The sequence below is a fragment of the Colias eurytheme genome, chromosome 9 (assembly GCF_061535395.1).
Source record: "Colias eurytheme isolate Ceu_HAF_F1 chromosome 9, ilColEury1 Martin Lab GWU primary, whole genome shotgun sequence".
NCBI lineage: Eukaryota > Metazoa > Arthropoda > Insecta > Lepidoptera > Pieridae > Colias > Colias eurytheme.
In genome coordinates, this window is record NC_142988.1 from 4,173,439 (window position 1) to 4,194,575 (window position 21,137).

General features: G+C 34.3%; 1 protein-coding gene across 1 annotated transcript in view; it reads right to left on the reverse strand.

Annotated features, from left to right (window-relative positions):
- LOC149905734 (uncharacterized) overlaps positions 1-20,700 on the reverse strand; it is a 162,866-nt gene extending 142,166 nt beyond the window's left edge. Inside the window, exon 1 of the mRNA XM_090105306.1 lies at positions 20,599-20,700. Within this exon, the coding sequence (XP_089961432.1) occupies positions 20,599-20,700 (102 nt within the window). The remainder of the gene's footprint in view (positions 1-20,598) is intronic.
- Between the last annotated feature and the right edge of the window lie 437 nt (positions 20,701-21,137).

Below are 21,137 nucleotides of genomic sequence, written 5' to 3' on the forward strand. Positions count from 1 at the left end.
ATCTATATTATGTTATATTATGTTTATTCTATTGTCACTGTTACATTATATATCATTCTATTTAACACGAAAAACGTTGAAAAGCGGAATACACTACTGTAATAATAAGTAACCGTCTGACTTAGAACTTCGATATTGAAGATCTTTCAGTTCGTTGTTTGTACAAAAGCTGATTACTAGCAGCTTGAGAATAACTACTTAAAGAACATTTAACGGACAATAAAGGTTTGAAGTTTGATTAATTATAATTTGTTAAATTACAATTTCTTGTAGATATATAACTTTGTCAGTTCAAAAGTGCTTTTTAAATGATAATTTATAGTTCAGTATAATGAATTACGTCTTGTTCAATTAATATTTGTATTTGTTTGAGGTACTTAGATATATCATTTAATTGGGTATTTGAGTTTTTTTACTGTACTAGCTCAGTCTAGGTAATAGTTTCACCCGTGGACAAAAACTGTTATTCTTTATTTGAACCCTTTAGGTTATCTATTTGACGCTAGGTCTTAAACTTTCATGACAAGTTGAAAGTCATGGAATGGTGGAGTATATGCTCTTTTAAATTTAAAAAAGTAAACTCTAGTCTCCAGCATTGCTAGATTCTTAAAAATAACATTTTCACTTTTTATAAAAACATACACTACTTTTAGAGTGAGTATATAGATATTATCTCACATGTGATACATTTCTTTGTGATAGATACGCCTATCCCAATATCTATGTAAATACACTTCTATTTGAGCAATGCGAGTCATTTATATTCATGGCTGGTCACATTGTTAGAGGACGGGACAAATAAAAAACAGTAATAGATTCTAGAACAAAATCCATCAGACTGACATCGCATGACGTTTCACGCATATGGCGGTTATTCGCCTGTATACATGGTGTTCTGGTTATTTTTACAAAATAAATCTAGTTATTTTACAAGAACTAGAAAAATTAACATTTTAGATTGAAAGTTCAAACGAAATACAATTCTAAGAAAAGGTTGGACTTCGTTGTTTGTTGGTTGTTGTCAGTTTGACGTCAACTACCAGAGAAAAATTTCAAAAAATTATCAGTATAATACATGTAGGTTGTACCACGTGACGTCGAATGGTGCAATTCTATTGGTCGATTTTTGGGTCCGAAAAATAATCAGTCTAATACAAAATGATGTGATTATTTTTAATAATCTGTTCAATTATGCCCTTAACAAAAAAATTGAATTCTAAACTAAATTGAATAATGCATTTCTCCACATTAGTAATTTAATAAAATTTGTTCTGTTTTATTTTTTTACATACAATGTATAACAATAAAATAAAACACGCTATGTACACGGCACGGGCCACTGCAATATTTTGCCCACCTTCGGGAACCAACATTATGCATAACAGATAAGGGTCGATTCTGTATGCATGCGATCCTTAGTCTCCGCCATAATGACATGGACGCCCTTGAGAATTGCCGTTTTTACCCCGTCCTGCCATCTTAACGAGCGTGCTATTTAAAATATGTATACTTTTGGTTAATCTACTTTATTAGTTGTGGAAATGATAAAATTTACGTGTGGTAACACTTCAGAATAACAATTTATAAAAGTCTAAAAAAGGGTAAAATAAATAAAATGCTATCAATAGTTGCAATTCTCAATTCAAAACTATGATCCACTATAAATTTAACTGTATTTTCCAATCACAGTAATCAGGTGGCCATCTTTTTTTTTTAAATAAAACTGAATATCGTATTTAACAGCGCTAGTTAAATTACATTTGTTATCCAATCCGAACCAGCACCACAAACCAATTATTCATACTCCAAAAAGGTTACAGCAAAACTATACACGAAGCACGCCAATCAAAGCTGACATGTCCGGATATTCAATTCCCAAACATGTCTGAAGTGACGCGAAACAAATATTTATCAAAACCTGTAAGGAATACGTAAAATGATATAAAACATGTCCGAGCTGCGGCCGGGACAAACAAATAACCAGCCGTGATGGATTATTGCGAGTGACCGCCGTTATTTCCTATTGGAATAAGAAATTACCATATGCGCCTCTTGGACTCGGACCTCGGTGTACAAAGAGTGACCAAATGTGGAGGAGGTATTTTTAAAACATGGTATGTTTATTATATTTCTTGGTATGTAACGAGTAAATTTATTTAAAAACGTGGGTGTAAAGTTTTTTAGTACCTTATAGTTTTATAATATATTCAGAAAAAAATATTTAACGTTACAGCAGATTTAAAATGGTTTTTATATTTAGCTATATTCAATTTATTGAGCTTCTTTTACTAAAGATATAAACTAAAAGGATAGAATGAAATTATATGAAACAAATTGATTTATTTTTGTAGCATTTTAAAATAAATTCGTAATCAACATATATAGTTTAAACGGTAACCTATTAAAAACTCGAATTTCTATTACCCGAATCTTAAAACCCCGAAAACGGTTGTTAGAACTTTTAAAAGACAGATGTAATGAATGACAAATTTTTTAAATTCCTTTTTTAATTTCCCAGATGAATCAATTTCCAGATGCACCAAAACCAGATTTTTAAAAAGTATTTTTTTGTTTCCCGTATTCTCATAATACAGATCTCATTATACCAGATTCTCAGAAAACTTTTTTTTGTTTCCCATCGTACCATTTTCCAAATAAACTATTGCCAAATTTTCATAATCTTTTTATTTGTTTCCCATATAATCGTATAACAGATAAACTATTGCCAGATTTTCATAATCTTTTTATTTGATATCCATACAATCGTGATTATACCTTTACTATCGACTGAAAATAAACATTGTCAGTAAGGAAATTTATTGTTTTACTTGTCCGTTACAGACCGGTTTTAGTGTCAAAGTCGAATCAGTAGGTTAGGTTTGAACTACGACCCCCACGCTAGAACTGACTCGCTATTGTTTTACTTGCCCATTACAGAAAGGTTTAAGTGTCAAATTCGACTCAGTAGGTTAGGTTAGGTTTGAACTGTGACCCCCCATGCACGAGCCGAGCGAGCGAAGCGAGCGTGCCGCGGCAGCGGCCGGCGAGTGCCAGAACCGACTCGCTATTGTTTTACTTGCCCATTACAGAAAGGTTAAAGTGTTAAAATCTATTCAGTAGGTTAGGTTAGGTTCGTGCTGCGACCCCCTGGAAGGATTTCGTTTCGCTGGATATCGTTTATTTGAATTTCAAAAATCTGGACATTGTTTGTCTGGATATCAATTAACTGTATTTCAAAAATTTTTTTCTTAAAAATCTGGCTTTCGTGCATATGGATTACGGTCATCTGGATTTTGTGCATTTAGATTTCGTATGTCTGGGACTCATTCGTCTGGATTGTAAAACGTCGTACAAATAAAGAAATGGGCAAATGAAATTCGGAGTTGCGATTATATGGCAAACAAAACATCGAAATTTTAAAATTCGGGGTTATGAAAAAATGTCCAAACGTTTTCTGGATTATGATATTCGGAATATTAAAATTCGAGATTAAGATAGGTAACCAGTTTAAACATATTCGTAATCCGAATGCATAGATGCAAAAAAAAGGCGTCTCTACATGAACTATCGTCTCAGTGCGGTTGGCGTCGCGCCGGCGACCGGAGACCCTTCAAAAAGTTTGATAATAACACCACCAGCGTCGGGGAGCGATAATGTGACAGCCGATACGTCGCCAGCAGCCTTGCACCGGACAATTTAAATTTCGAACCTTCATTTGTCCAGCCAGTACAATGGCGTCCAAGTTTTCTTTTTCTATTTTCAAATTATAATGTGCTGTGGATTTATTTTTTATCTATTCCAACTTCCAAGCATTGTTAACACTGGCTGTAATAATATACATTATTAAAAAAAAAAAAAAACGAATTGCCGAATGTCATTTAAAAATTTTCATTGTTTCAATAATTAATGTGTGATAATTTATTTTGTATTAAAATAGTAATGTTTAACGCAACTATATTTTGAGTATATTTTGTTTTAAGTTAATTGTGAAAGGTATGTTATTCTGTTTGTTACTTATTATAGTTGGGGAGGCGAGGTAGCTAAATGGCGTAATTCGACGGCGCCGTCGAGACTTATCAAAATCGAAAGATAAAATAATTTCGAAAAGAAAAGCTTCTATGGTAAAAACCATTTTAGCGGTGGGTTTGGCGTGTACCGTTTTTCAAAAATGTAAAAAAAAACAGTTACTTGGGCATTCTCGAGCGCGTCAGATATTCATACTACGTATGCCCCAAGTGCCTCTGATAACAACGGTATACTAATCTGCCGGTTTGCGTGGTGGGGCTAGGCATATAAATTAGTCAATAATGCACAAAAAAAAATTTACTCGAGCGCGTCAGATTTTCGGAAGGGGTGTTAAGTAGGCCCCAAGGAAGCTCCCCTTAAAAAAACTGACGATTTCGGCGTGACGATAAGTTACGATGAATTTTTGAAAATGCAAAAAAAATAAGTCTTTTTGAAATACTCGAGCGCGTCAGATTTTCATAGGGGAGGTTTATCTCGGTATCCTGAAAGCATATTTTCTTAATCTGACAAAAATGTTGGTGGGTTCTCTTAATCTGACCGAAAAAGGTTTTTGGGTTTCTTTTTTTTAAGCATCGTTATTTCATATCAATTTTTTTAACACCCTCAGTTTTCGAGATATACTCAAAAAACCGGGAGTTTAAGTTTTCATGATGCTTCAAGTCAAAAAGTTTTAACTTTGGACAAAAATGTAAAGAGACATTTTTTGTGTAAAATAAAATTACCTTTTTTGTGCATTTATACTTTTTTTTTTGTAAAATGTATTGTTCGCGACTTATATACTGCAACGCGTTTTTCGGAAGACGAAATGGCTCCTCCAGACTTCCGGTCATGCGGAAACCGGCAGATTTAGTATTTTTAGTAAGTTTTAGATTATATTCTTCAAAATAAAAAATAAAAAATTCGCGCTCGAGAATGCCGGATTAACGTTTTTTTTTTACAAGTTCGCGACCCTATAACTCGGCTGCGTCAAGGACTTATCGTCAGATTAGTTAAATTTAGTCTTATAACACTAAAATCAACCCCCAATATCTTAATCTGACGCGCTCGAGTATTTCAGACTATCGATTTTTTTTACTAATCTGATCGTCTATCCTAGGCGCGCGTCACTACATATAGAGCTAAATAGTTTACAAGGTTGTTCTATTAGGTCTAAGGTATCTCTCATATCTTAAACTGCCACGCTCGAGTATTACCGAAAATTCCCCTATTCGCCTCCCTATCTATTATGAAATAGAAAATATTAATTGAAAAGAAAGAAACAAAATTGAGAAAGCACACTTTGAGTATGTATCATATATTTTATTTTAATGAATTTAAAATATATGATATTACATTTTCACAGTTGAAAAGTTGTAGTTTTGGGAATTTGTTCATATTTACAAAAACAAATTAGTACTTATTTTTATTTTTAATATCCAGTAAGTCTCGCGACTTAAGATTATATTTTGTTAAGAATAAGCTTCTACAACGTACCAGCTTAGGTAGGTTTTATATTATGTCATGGTATATTACAACTCTATATTGAACATTGCAGATCAAGTACTAGGATATCATAAAAACTGAAGGCTGATGATAAATGAGACATTCATGAGGTGTCACAGGCCAGCCGTGTGGGGATTACACGTGTCATTACCGCCGTAATACGACAAAAGCAGGGGGTCTTTTAGGCCCGTCAACATGACAATACTGAATTATTTATCTAGAAGAAAATATCACAATAAGGTATATTGGTGAGAATTATTGCCTGGTTTAAATGTTTCTGGATTACATTTCTTGTAATTATTTTATTAATGTATTTACGCATGTAGTATACGCGGCAATTAGTAGATAAGTATATGTAGTTAAAATTCCATAAGTATAGAGTAAACTGTAAAATGTGATTTTTACTGATAGGTAATATTCTTAAATGAAATTGCGGTAAAATTTGGAAAACTTTCATTAAGTAGGTAAGTAACTACCTATGAATGTCAACTTTATTGTTTATACCTGCTATTATAATAATTATCGATATTATGATAATATTCGTACAGTCGTTCCATGTAACATTGACAATAGTATTCTTATAATAGAGTTCCTTTCCTGTTATCTTAATCTTACAATAGACTCCTAAATGTTTATTATAATAATTAGTTACTACTGTTTCCATTATAGTACAACAACGTTTTGTGATAATAATAATTAATATAAGAATCATCCTTCTTAACTAAACAAAGACAACAATTAATTCTATATCAAAAACATACCAATCATTCATCACCATTACCGAAACAGAAAATTACGTAGCATCGAATAGATGTCATTACGTCAACAACAAAGATGATTCAATGCGTTTTGACAAGGCAGATGCTAATCAGTCAACCCTTTAGGTCGACAAATCGGAAATTAGGGACGCATGAGAGCTCGCGGGTTAGCCTCGCCTGCCGGGGCCTTTCCGACCCCACCAACTTGAAATAACCCTGTCCCGAACTCTGAATATTTAACGGGTTACGGGTACAAGTGACGGTTCACATGGCTACTCGTGAAGACAGTGAAATGTGATGTGTAAATGTCACCGTAATTGAATTCTTTTTTCGGAGGTACAAGGGTTTTTGAATTTGCGAACAGGGCTATTTCATGGTGTCTTAGGAATTCCATGGGGGTGGAAAATTTTTTATGTTGGCAGTTGGAACCTATGTTTCAGTTTTAAAATATTTATAACAAATGTTTATATCTTATTAAATAAGATATTTTGTTAAAAACATGTATGACAAAATTAATCATAGTAAATTATTAGGCACATAGATTCGTCCTAAGACAATAACTTAACCTCAGTAGGCAGAACCATTCACAGTACTATACATTTACGCTCCAAATTAAGCGATATTAAAATGGTCTTCTATATACAACTTTTAGCAGAAAACGACTCAATAATATCAGTTCTCAAACAAGGTCTTCGTCATTTGATTACAGGCGTAGAAATTCTTTGATCATGTTACCGTTGCGTTCGTCCTTCGTTGTACATCTTTGTAATTTGACGCTGCTCAAACTTGGCTTATAGTGGTCTGTGAGTGGAGATAAAGTGGATATTTTAGTTATATAGATTTGAGATTATTTATTCAATCATAATATATTATGTGAGTGTAAAGTTTCGGCAAACCCTTAGGCCCTGCGCAGACGACAGACTATCCGTGACGCACTTTTTAGTCTGTGAAAATAGAACCTATGAAATTATATGCAGTAACGCACACGACGCGCAAAAAGTCCGGCGCACAAAAAATCCGTGTAATTCGGGCAGACCGCACCGCGCCGCTCCGCACAAAAGTGTGTGAAAAGAATTGAACGTTTGCTTCAACGCGCGCTAACGCAGACGGCGCACACTTTACACGATTTCCATAGCGTCTACGTCCCTACAGCTCTGCCGACAAAATGATCGAAGATGTGCGTCGTGTGCGTTGAGTCTGTGAAAAATCCGCGACCGACTTTTTGCGCGCCATGCAGACTTTTTGTGCGCCGCAGACTCGATCGCACAAAAAGTGTGCCGTCTGCGCAGGGCCTTAAAAAATAAATTATAAAATTAATGTTTGTCCTACTAACTGTATCACATTTACCTATGAAATTTAAAAAATAATGATTGAATATTGTCATACTTACTAAGTATATATTTTCTTTAATATTTTTATCTTATAATTTTTCAAAGTAAATCTCACAAGGAATTATACGCTTCATTCTTTGTCAATTTAGGGTGCACTCACACACATCAGTCACCGTCACGGCACGTCACCGGACAGGATTAAAAAAAAATATGTATCAATAGTTCTAGTATGACTCTGTTCCCACACGACAGTCGCCGGCACGAAATCTATCAGTGACGTCCCCGGTCAGGCACGTCAAATAATCTTTCCATACATGTATCATACTTTTATCCCCACTCACCCGGTGCCGTCACGTCTCAGTTCAGTCAGCGTCGTGCTACCGTCAATTGCTACATGTTCTCTAGCGTGACACACGTCTAATCACTCACTAACCTGATGTATGTGTTCAATGATTCAGTCAAACCGGCGACGTGACTGACGGACAACATGACGGTGACTGGTGTTTGTGGATACGTACACAAACCGTCACCGATCAGTCATCGGTGACTTGACGGTGACTGATGTGTGTGAGTGCACCCTTAATGCATATCTTTTCTATTAAATGCTGACCTCGAGCTACAGTGATAACTTTTAATGTATTAATCCAGGTTTTACTCATCTTTGGCAATGGGATCCATATCCTATGTAAGTATATTATATATACATTATACATAATATAGTAAGTTGACTTTACATGTAAACAAGCGCGACCGGGTGCTGCCACTAGTAATAAATAATTAAGGCCTGACCCAAACCACACATTCCTGGCCAGATGACGGTGACGTCTTAAAATATGGCCACCCCTTTCTTCAGCTGACTTCTTCCCCTCCCATATAAAGTTCATTATAATTAATAAATGACTTAGCTCGTCCCTAAACCCACGTTTTACGTAACATTCTGTAAAATCTTGCATCATTAATGTTGTGTGATTATTTAAAAATATTAGATTTGTAAATTCCTCGTGAAGATATTTTTTATATGAATAACAAATATTTTTCGTCTTTGCAATGATTAAAATATGATGATAATATTATAAATATTTCCTGTTTCTACCTCTATGTGATCTGATTATCAATAAATTTTATATTATAGGTATCATTCGCCATATGAGCCAGATTTTTAGGAACTCAATATTATATTAAATGGCAAGGAACAGAACGAAACCCACGATCTCGCGATATTAACATTAAATGACAAAATTAAAGTTGAGCCGCGATCAATACGCCACAATCTTCGCAGCGCGGATCTGGGAACCATCTCAAAGCAATAAAATTACAGATCAAAACTCCATCGACCCGATGGCCTTTATTCAGAGCCACCGAGGCGCGCTATCAAAGAAACTCTTCTTAGGAGTTACCGTCTTAGGGATTGCAAGTTCGGCAAGGGTTATGCGGGTAGGGTTTTTGAATGTAAATACTGGTGCGTGGGTCTCGTATGAATTAAATTTAAGTAATTAATGGGAACGGTACTACGGGTCCGTCTTGGATCTTATCAGCTATTTCGTTTTAATTGCTGCAATGCAATCAAATTGTTTCGTCTGTATCTGTGTTATGTCAAGAATGTAGAACATCTAAAAATGCTTACTAAAACACCGATCTGTTTTATAACAGATAATTTTTTTCCAGACATAAGAAATTTTAATAAAAAAATTTAGCAAATCACGACGGCTATTTTCGACACCAGAAATAAAACTAGTAAATAAAATGCCTGAATATATATAGCAGAAAATAAAACGTAGTCCTTTAAATTCGTGAGACCATGCTTAACAAACATCTGACAAAGCTGCTAAAGTATATTTAAAGGTCGTTCACGAAAAGAGAAAAGGATTAGCCCTTATCATGGTGCACGTAAAGCGGTGATACTTATATGAGTGCCCCTTTTATTGCATTATACGGGGAAGGGTTGATCCCGGCCCTAACGTCTTACGAATACAGGAAGAATTTATAAATAAGTTAAGGGAGCCCGCCTTATTCTTCGTCTCGGCGTCGTTTGTTTTATCATATTTAAATTATTGTAGTCAGATGTGGAACGTGTACCTAATTGCTGTACTTTGTTAAGATAATGTACCTTTGGCGCGACTCCACTTTTGTTTTCTTGTTTTCGGCTGTTATAAATTCAAGGAAGGACGTCGCTGGAACGCCCAACTTTCTTGTTCTGTTTTTGTCGGACGCTGTTTCAGAAGGATTTAATTTGTACGTTCGCGATTGGTAGGCATTTGTTACTACTTAATAGGTACTTATTTATATTTTTTTGCCTTATTATGGAGAGACATAAAATCCTTAAAGCTCGCATGTCATGATTTCACAATCTATTCCTTTGGTATGTAGAATTATCGATATAATTCTCTTTAGAAATGAAGAAATCAGAAAGCAAAACATTTTTAATGCTAATTCATTTCGTATTTGCATTAATCACACGCGCACTTGTACGCGCTATATACAGAACAAACGTTTGTCGAAAGCACACCAACAGTTGATTTAAGATTTTAATTTAAACGCAGCACGTTTCCGTTCAGCCACGAGTTAGTTAAGAAAACAATGACTTATTCATAATACAACAATATTTTCAACCATAAATCACATTTAAGTGTTATTTCATTTCCTACGGAACCCTCGCATGCAGCACACGCATCGAACGAATAAGTAATTGAAATTTGAAACGAACTTTTGATTTTAGGAAAATGTTTTCACCCCATTCCTTGGGAATTATTATGGATCCTTTCCTTTTCGGGATCTTAAATTATTACACATACCCTTCATCTGTCGGTAAATTTTCTTATGATTATAATGGCCTGGAATAATTAGAGTGCGTGAAGGTGTGCGTAAATTTTCATGAAACGTTTACAGAATTATAATTCACTGCATTATACAAAATTTAAATAACACAAATGAGCGAATGTTTTATTATTTTAAAAAGATATGTAAGTAAACGACAATTCACACAGTTTCTAAATTAAGGAAATAGTTCTTAAACGCTGCAATAGTCTGCACTATTTCTTCAATTTTATCGCGGAAAATTTTCCCGGACTTATATCAGTTTAAAAGTTCGCAAACTCGGAAACAATTTTTTATCGCGCACACTAACGACTTTACGAGATACATTGTTTAGGTTTACAAAGTACAAGAAGAGCACACGTGTAAACTAATATTGGATACATGTGGAACAAGAAACAAAATGTCATCTGCATTGTGATTACATCTGCTCCTCAAGGATGGCCCGGGGCGGACAAGACAATGTCAACGCTAACCCGTCGCGAACACGATTTGATACTTGTCAACATTGTATTTATACAATTTCAACTGATAGTTTGTGTCTTTAGATCGTAACTTAGTTGGAGACAAGTTCTATGGAAACGATAATAGTCGGAATTCAATGTGACAAATAATTACTTGGTAGTCAAAAAATACTTATGATATTCCATGTAAGGAAAGTTGAACTTTCATTTGCATAGCACTTTAGACATAATATTTAAGTAACTATAAAAATATAATGTGTACCTATCCAAACTAAAGTACTGATACAAATATTGAGGGGAGTATTTTGCACAATTTGAGTAATATTTACAATTACTTCAAACTCTTTACATCTGGAACACCGGCGATAAAATATCAAAGTAACAGCAACATCACGGAGTTTCGAATAACAAACGATTAGAACATCTTTAAAGATCTTTAATTTGACAATTAAAGCCGCGGCAAGACGTTAGCGACGATAAACAACGGCCGAATACGAGCGCAAACGCCCAAAGTTTGGCGCGCGCGGAGAGTGCAGAAGACTCGTAATGAGGGTTAGAAATTTCGGCACATTGCGGCCCAAACCGCACCCGGCTTCTTGGCTTATTATTAATTCCGTAAGATGTGTCCCCGATGTCCGAGACGTGCGCTGAGATTCGAGACAAAAGTCACGAGGCGGAAGGGCCGCCCGACACCCCGCTACGTGTGCCGCGTCGACAACTTGCAATATACACGAGAGGCTTTACAGGTGGTTTTAATAACGGCAGACACTAATGTCGCGAGATGAATACTTAATGGACGGATCGTCGTTGGATTTGCGGGATTATGAGTGAAGACGGTTGACTTGAGTAATATGGGATACCTGGTAGTTGTTGTTGTAAGTTACATTTACTTATCTTTCAAATTTATTTGAGGCAACTTCACTCTGTGCATTTGAGGGGTATACACGCACTATAAAGAGTGTGACAAATAAGAACGAAATGCGTAGAATGTTCATTCTATTTTGTTAGATTTAAGTTGTGTATTAGCTGTATCTCACCTTTACTTCCAGATGAACTCCGAAGCCGAAGCGATTATATCACAAAGCAGTACAATTTAGTGCAGTTCAAATGCGAGTAAGATGGCTTCCTTGTGTCGCTTTCAAAAACTCGTTAGGAGGTTGGCATTTTGCGGTGGAGGGTCACGTTCCGCGATGCTCTGAGCCGAAACCTCAAGACAACATGTAGCACCCAAGTTTCTTAGATATTGAATTTGTAACTCACAAACTTCCAAATTACATCCTTATTTATTTCGTACAGATCGGTATATAATGTTTAATGAATGCTTCATCATTAACAGCCTATGTTTGTCCACTGCTGGACATAGGCCTCAGTCATGGCAATGAATGCTTAATGAAATTTAATTTTTGTACGTTTCAAAATCATCCCAAAGTCACGGAATACCTAAGTAGATAGTACCTAACAAATAAATCTTCCCTTACTTCTATAGCAGTTTAGAAAATTAAAACGGTGTTAAAAATTGTAAATTTTTTCATTCGTTGCTTTTTGTTCCGTTTCTAAAGATGAAAATAAAATAATTTTCACAAGATTTTTATTCATTTTTATAAATGCAAATGCAAGAAAACCAATTTCATCTATACAAAAACGTCTTTTTCCTATACACCTAAAAATTATTGGCAATCACCTTAACCGTGAGTCGCACAGCAAGCTGCGATTATCGGCAAGTACGCATCGGGGAACAATAAACTGCTAAAATGGCGGATCCTAACTTATTGCAAGACACATTGCACGTTTATATCGGTGTAATTGCCTCTTTTACTTGATTTTCACAAGCTTTTCCGTTACTCGAATGTTTATGGCTGTTTTATCTGAGAGGATAGCTACCTTAATCGATATTTATTTATTTATTTATTTAAGTATCTACTACATAGTGTTGAATTTAAAATTTAAATAATTACGTAATACCATAGAATAAAATTAAGTCCATTTTAATCACTAAAAACATTTAGAAAATCTTATGTACGACTAACCTTATACTCCAAGATCTAGGGCGATTGTAAATAATGCAACATATTGAATACAAAAATAATTAAAACATCAACGTAAAAACTAAATTAATGTCTAAGTTATTAATTTAAACCAGTACCTATTATGAAACCCACCGTAAATTATTTGAACGTGTAACTCATAGACATAATAAATAACAATTAGTCTTTATATTTCAATCTGGGGGCAGCACTTTTCCCGTTTGGCCAGTAAATTATAGAAAGGTCCGGGCTTGTCGAAAAGAAATATTACTGACTCGATATATTTGTTCTGCTAGGGATGTATTTCAAATGAATATCGATAATAGTATATTATTTTTCTAAAAGTTGAATAAATTTCAGTTGAAATAAAACATTAGATTATCAAAGAACTAAGTATTATTATCTATAATAAGTTTAAAGTCATTTAAGTATAAAGTCGGTATAGATGCGATACAATTATGATTAAACAAGAAATTACATAACTAAGTAATAAAAAAATATTTCAAATATAATGTAAGGTTTTTTAAGAAAAATGCGTATGTCAACAAAACCTATATAAGCTAAACAATATAATGCCGGGTCCAGACTGGTGAAACGTAACATGCAATGTAACATGCAATGAAAGAATTCACCGTCCACATTGCTGCAATGTATCATGAAAGGTAACACACTTTGTAACAATTTCTCATAGTTTGGACGTCTTGCGCGCGCGAATTGTGCATTACACGCGCATGCTACGAGCATTACAAGCCGCGCGCGGAGCGATCCGAAATTTGTCGGTTTTTCGACGAACACAAAGGGGCGCGTAGTGTGCGCGGAGCAGCCAATGTGGACGGTCGTTTGAGAACGCAACGAACATGGAGGACGAGACTGCGTGGAATGAGCAAAAGAAAGGGTCTTCGGCGTGTTTTCATGAGTTGATGTATTATTAATAATGAAGTACTGATAATCATCATAGCAAGAACGTGGTCTTCGGACTCCATGCTTCGTGTGATCTACCGGTTTGACGCGCACGAAAAAAACGTGTATCGAAGGGCCGTGTTCGTGGCAGAATGGCGGAAACAGACGAACGCGGGATGTTCGTAGTGAATGCGCGTTATGAGCGCGCTATGCGTCCACACCAGCAGCGAACATGCAATGAAAGGCAGAATGTTACATTGCATGTTACGTTTCACCAGTCTGGACCCGGCGTAATAATATTCGCATAAAAAGCCTTATTTCCCTGCCACCAAAATGCCCTGTATAGAATGTCGATAGTATCCCAACACTAGCAAGTGTAACTGTTTAACAAATCGGCGTGTAAGAGACCGGACCACCCGTTGAGTGCTTAATCACTTAACACTTACAGGATTAACGATAAATTTAGTGCCACAAAATTCCTTTTGCCAATTTTTCCTTTCAACGCGCACTCGACACGGAAATAATGGGAAAAATTAATACCTCTAGGTATTAAACTAACCTATTATTTAAAAAGGTTTTTCTCTTCGTTCTACTATTTTTCAAGACAGAAGATGTTGGTTTTGAGATGATCTGCATAAAACTGAAATTAACTAGACTCTCTTTCCGGTTTATAAACCCTCAGTTTGTATTTTAAATATTTTTGAGATCGACTGAGAACGTTAAATGAGTGATGTACGTGCTTAAAATGTTATTCTAATATTAAAATAAAATAAAAATTGCAAAGTGCATAAAAATATCTAGTAGGTAACTGCTTACAACAACACTGTTTGAATAGGTACATATTGAACTACAAATCGTACTTACACGTGAAAAACATAGGTATTATTTTGTACGGTTTACCCCAAACCTATCAATCGTATAATGTTTGAATGGAGACAAAACGGCGCAAGCTTGGACAAGGGTCCGATCAACAGGGCATCGGCAATCCGTGAAAAGAAACCCTTTTTCTGACTGTACACGAAAGAATTGTGTGGACAGACCATGGTTATTTTGGTTCGTATTTTATTGGGTTCTTAAAATATATATTATGTAATATGATGAAGTGTATATTAAAAAAAGAAACTAAATTTTCATGTGTTTCTTACAGGTAAAAATTCTATCAAATTGGAATGAAACAAAAGCATCATTTTGGTGGAAAAAAATACGCAACAAATTGAAATCTCTTTATGGATGATACACCTACACATACGAGCCTCCGGTTACATCGGCTTAAAACAAATATGACGTCAATAATTTAGTTGTATCCTCTCAATTCTGTCCCGATACTTTAATGGAAGGTCAATAATACGTAAGTAGAAGGTCATTGCAGGATCAAAGCAATCGTCCGACAAATAAATAGTTGATTTCGCTTTGTAAATAAATACTAAAAGGCCAATTCGAATAGTTTCTGCAAGAATGCGAGAAAGGGGAGCTTTGCTATGGCTAACTAACGTTAACAAAACTGATTTTGTTTACAAATGGGAATTTATTTTGGTCCGAATTCTGGATAAATTTGTGTCTCTCAAAGATCTTAAATAAATTTCAAGAGTTGTGTGTAAGATCCCTTATATTTTAAGTCAGATTTTAGATGGTTATTATTTCTTAATAATATTATCGTAAATTATCTCCATGATCGCACACTTGTGGGCTTCTATGTAAAATCATCATAATTCATTCGTAATGCATAAAGGGAGCACATATGCATATTTTGAAAAATAAAGTTTTGTATAATACTTACCCGGACTGATCCAGATTATAAGCTATACCTATGAAGTATGTTATTCAGTAATAAATAATTTTATATAGGTAATTATCTTGTGTTAAAATAAAATATTCATAAAAATTTATATTATTTTATGTTTTACTCACTATAATCACCAACGATAGTTACTTAACAAGTTCAAATTATGAAACACGACGAATGCTACAATATTCTACGGGAATTGCTACGAGCCTTGCTACGAGAACAATTTAATAGTCTTCGCTTCTGCTTCGGACTAAAAATTTATATAATAAATGTAATGAAACATAAATATGACTTTATTACATACTTTTAAACAGCTTAACATACAACACAAATATTTGTTTTATCGCCATCTCAATATTATCACAACAAATACGTAGAGCTACCGTAACTTTATGAGCCAATATATTTTATTTAGAAAAGCGCCATCTATTACAAGTACAAGGAACCAAGAACTAAATCAACCCCTACCGAGCGCACTAGCGACGCACAGGGTGAGCAGAGGGTGAGTTTCTAGGTGAACCCACGGACAAAGAAAATAAAATATATAAATAAAATTAATAACTGTTTTATTAAAAAATATAAATAGGTACTTAAATAAGGTCAAAATCAATATGATTCATTAATATTGTAAACATTATACTCTATCACAACTCTATATAATATACCAGAGTTGGAAAAACCTTGGAATGTTTTATTCACTAGAGGCGCTGTAGTCGAACAACCCTTTTATAGCCCGGATCGCGTGCCTGGTGCAACAGTAGGGAGCTAAACTTTATGGAGAGAGGACGGTTTGTCTATTTCATACGAATGCTACCGATTTCTTATGGATTATGAAGAGATTACGTAACTTTGGAATGCTAAAATAAGTTTAATCGCGCTGCCTTACACACAAAGCAATGTTTTTCGAAATTTGAATCTGTTTGTTGAAATTTTATAAAGTTAACTTTAAACAATTTCCTGTAAAGTTAATTGAATATTGATTCACCGTTATGAACTGGGATTGACGTATTAAACGGAATTCTATATTATTGTAAATTTATTTGCGAGGTGCAAAATGTTTTAGCATTTTGGAAATAGCAGACTTTATTGACGTCACACGTTTAAAAAGATGTATTTAGATGTTTCATGATATAGAAATTATTTCAATGAGTAGTTTACTTACTGTACATATTAAAGGCTACCCTCCAGATTGTAATCATAATAATATTTCAATATCAATCACTAGAAAGCAATTTAAGGCGCGGGTCAAACACAAGCGGTGCGGGCGCGGGCGTGCCATAAGCGCGCCTCTTCAATCTGTTTTGCACCACATCCTTCTTATACATTTTGTATGAAAGAATTTTGGACAGGCGTCGAGGCGGCACGCCACCGTTGCGCCGCGGGCGTACCGCAGGCGCGCTTCCCCCATCGCATCCAAATAGAGGTCAATTCACGGTCATACACAATCAAAAACAAATCGGGTGGTAGGAGACGGTAGCCTGTCAGTCAAAAATGTGTTCTCTCTGTGTGGAATTATATAGAGCTGCTATTACATACCCTTCTTCGTTTTGTTTTTAAAGGTGAATTGAATTAATCGATGAAATGATTTACACAGGTGATGGCAGTAGGGAAAGTGAAAATGAAGAAGAGCATAATGAAAGTTCCCATGTATTTACAATGTCAGAAATAAAGATAATCCTGATTTTGATTGTGTTTTTTATTTATTTGTAATTGTAATAATATTGTGGAATGATCAGTACTGTAAATACTTTTGAACTGAGATTTTAATGATAAGATTTATATGGTTTAAATGTAAACCTGTGTTTGAAAACCATATTTTATCTATACTAATATTATAAAGAGGAAAGGTTTGTATGTATTTATCTATGTATGTATGTATGTATGTATGTATGGTTTTCACGCATAAACTAGGTACTGGACCGATTTTGATGAAATTTGGCACAGATAATCTTTAGACCCTGAGAAAGAACATAGGCTACCTTTTATTGCGAAATATGTACCACGGGCGAAGCCGGGGCGGACCGCTAGTACAATATAAATTTTGTGTTATTTTAACCTTCTTTTCTTCCATCATTACACCAGTACTACTTTAAAATTACTTTAAAAGTACTATAAAATTTTCCAAGTAAATTCCAACATTTCCAACAAAGATATATTTGCAATCGTGGGGTTATCCTCGCTATTTACTTACAAGGAATTATCAAAACAAAATCGTTACTTTCAAATTAACGTTACTTTCAAATCTCTTTTAGCACAAAAAACATAATTTTACTAAATTATGCATGAAGAAAATGCATTTAACCACTCTATATAAATATCATTTTCGGACGCCAACAGCGCGCCCGATGCGCGCCGGCAGCGCGCCCGAGGCGCGCCGGCAGCGCGCCCGAGGCGCGCCGGCTGGCGCGCCCGCGGTGCGCCCGATGCGCGCCGCGCCGCTTGTATATGTCCCGCGCCTTAGAGAGATTAAAGTTTATTTCGCTCACAGATACATATTCAATGTTTATTGTTCAATCGCATGCAAAGAATCATTTTTCACTACATATGAATTTCCATTATGTATAATCATAAAACAAAAGTGAAAGAATATAAAGTAAACCGTATTTCTTATCACTTCGCAAACTGGGCACGTTTTCAAACATCATTTAAGTTGACATTTATATGTGTTTCTTTTTGAAAATGAAACGGAAAATTCCTTTTACTCCATTGTAACTAGTTTCTATTTTAAAGTCTTTTCTATGAACGTTGGATGAATTCGAACAAAAATAAACACATAAAGGATCTCTGTTATTGCTAGTGCTTTATTCTCAACACTATTTTAATTAAATCACTTGTTACTGCGTAGCTCGCTCAGTTGGCTTTAAATTCTAATCATATTATATTATACTTCGTTCGCTGCATAGTAGGAATAAAATAGTTTACATTTATATTATGCTTTAGTAATAGCTGTAATCCTTTTTTAATCTGATAATGAAGCTAAAAATAATATTGTTCTGACCTTTCGCATCCTACACTGATATTGTTTTCATTTTAAAACCCGAGGTTATATTTTCTGTTTAAAACAAACAATCTATATTGTTGTAAACATCCTTTTGTAAACGTCTTAATGAGGAGATACATTTTATTGTAAACAAAAACATCCTCTCTTCAATTAAAAATAACATTTATATAAACATCTGAGAGCACAAAGATTATTCACATAAGATAATTATTTTATTTCTATCTCTTATCCCCCTTGTAACCTTTTTTACAATTTTATTATTTTATATAGTGCATTTATGAATAAGCTGAATTAGTTTAGATTCTACGAAACGAAATAAAGAGATTCTAAGAAAACTAACGTATGTGCTGGAGGTTAAATGTTTGTTTTCAAGAAATAATACACATTAATTAAACTTACTTATCTACATAAAGGTTCATATTTTATAAAAATAATTTTTTGGTTGGTATCCTTTTTCTAAACCTATGATGTTGCTAAGGGCTGTTGCTGTTGCAAATAGAAAACCACGAGGTTTTTATTATATAACATACTTACGCTTACTTACGCATCTATTTTAGATATGCTTCGACTTCAATTGGTTTTATAAACTCACACTAGATTATTTTATGAGAACAAAGCAATGTGGGTGTTGTAAATCCATACAAGCATTTATTAGCATGCAATAAACTACTGTAACCTTCTTTCTATCGTACTTATAAATACATTTTTCAAATAATAATTTTGTAAAACAGCTAATAGGTTTTATAAAGAAACTAAACTAGTAGAGTCATACGAGTCATAACTAAAACTCTATCTTTAAGCGGTACGTACTTCTATTTACTTTCAGTTTTTACAGAATTGACCAATTTTGCGCAACTTTCAGTTATTCAGTTTCTAATAACTTAAGTCTTAATACTTACGATAACTAAAAAAAGAAACAATTTCAGCTGTTAATTAAGTACTTTAAAATTTATCACTTCTCGAAAGTTCAGCAAATAATTCATCACTCATTTGTTGAATTAAAAAAATATTATCTCGAATGACCGAGTTTCATATAAACATGCCTTCACATTGAGTATATTTTCTTCCTTCACATTACCTTCGCTTCGTCAGACTTAACCTTGCATGTCACATGCTAATGGATACGATGCATCTTGTAATTTCTTCAGTAAACAACGCATTATTATCACTTTTACATGCTTTCAAGTTTCATATAATGTTCAGACAGGTGTGTTGACATTTTAACAATGATGTGTTGTGATGTGCTTACGGAAAATGGTGTCATGGTATTATTTTCTTGATCTTTATTAGGTCAATGCGGTCACAACTATTTTAGATAGAAAATTAATCTTGGTAAGCACATCACAACTACTGTATATAGGAATAGCAAAAATAACATAATATATTAAATTTAGACTATAAAGACATTGCGCAAATTAGTTTTATAACAACTTCATAATCTCGATTCTGCATGAACTAATTACTACTAACCCACAAACACACTCATGTTCATGTTTTTTTGTCTCATAGCAGAGTTGTTAATATTACTTTAAATTTTAAAACTACTAAATACTGTAAGATTACCTATTTAACTGAGCAAGATATTCAGAATCAATTTAGTTCGTAAGCATTCATTGGTAGAGACATAATAAAGAAAATCGTTCCGAGATGAGAATTCTTCGTTTTAGCATACGTCAGTTAAAAAGAAGACAGCATAATATATTCTCCGTATGCAATATACAATAAGACCCGAAGGCCTTGTTTGGATAGCAACGCGCTGATAAAAACCAATATCGGGAACAGAATGCAATAGGTGCGAATATCGCATTCCATCTAAAAACAAAACAACAGGTATAGATATTACTATCTATTGATTTGTCCCTTGTTTTGTATCCAATCATGTATAACTCTCATTCTCGCTCTTAGTTACAGACGTCTATTTATAATCTGAACATAAAAGAGCTTTAATCCTGTTTAATACTTAAGTTAGTAATAGGCAAACTTTGAAATTCATAAAATTATTATGGTTTACTTACCTTAATGCTCGGGGCGGGTGGGTTGGGGCCAGGAGAGCTGCGGGCGGCGTTCGGCAGCTGCAGGAGGTGCCGTATGCTGTAGCCTTGCCGGCCGCGTGACATACTGTATATATTGGTTAATTAGTATTGTTATATGTAAATAGATGCAGGGCACAAGAAATCTATGACTACAAATAAAGTGTTAAGTAAAAATATTTGATAAAATAATTATTGTTGTAGTTTATTTTGAAACATGAAATACACATTCTCGAGAGTAAAACATTTTTATTTGGATTTTAACAAGAAAATGGATAGATTTTTTTATTTATGATATAATGCTCTACCTATCAGTTTCGAAATTGTAACATTACTAATAGTAAAACTCTTTTAAGGTGAACACGTCCGTAACAGCTTATTTTAGGATTTCATATGCTTTATCGCATATTTTTTGGCCTCATACCTTCCGCTATTCCTATAGGCTGTTTCATTATTACTTGTCCTCAAAAATATGAAATATATTTATGGTAATTTTTAAAAAGTAACTTAGTACCTACGTAGGT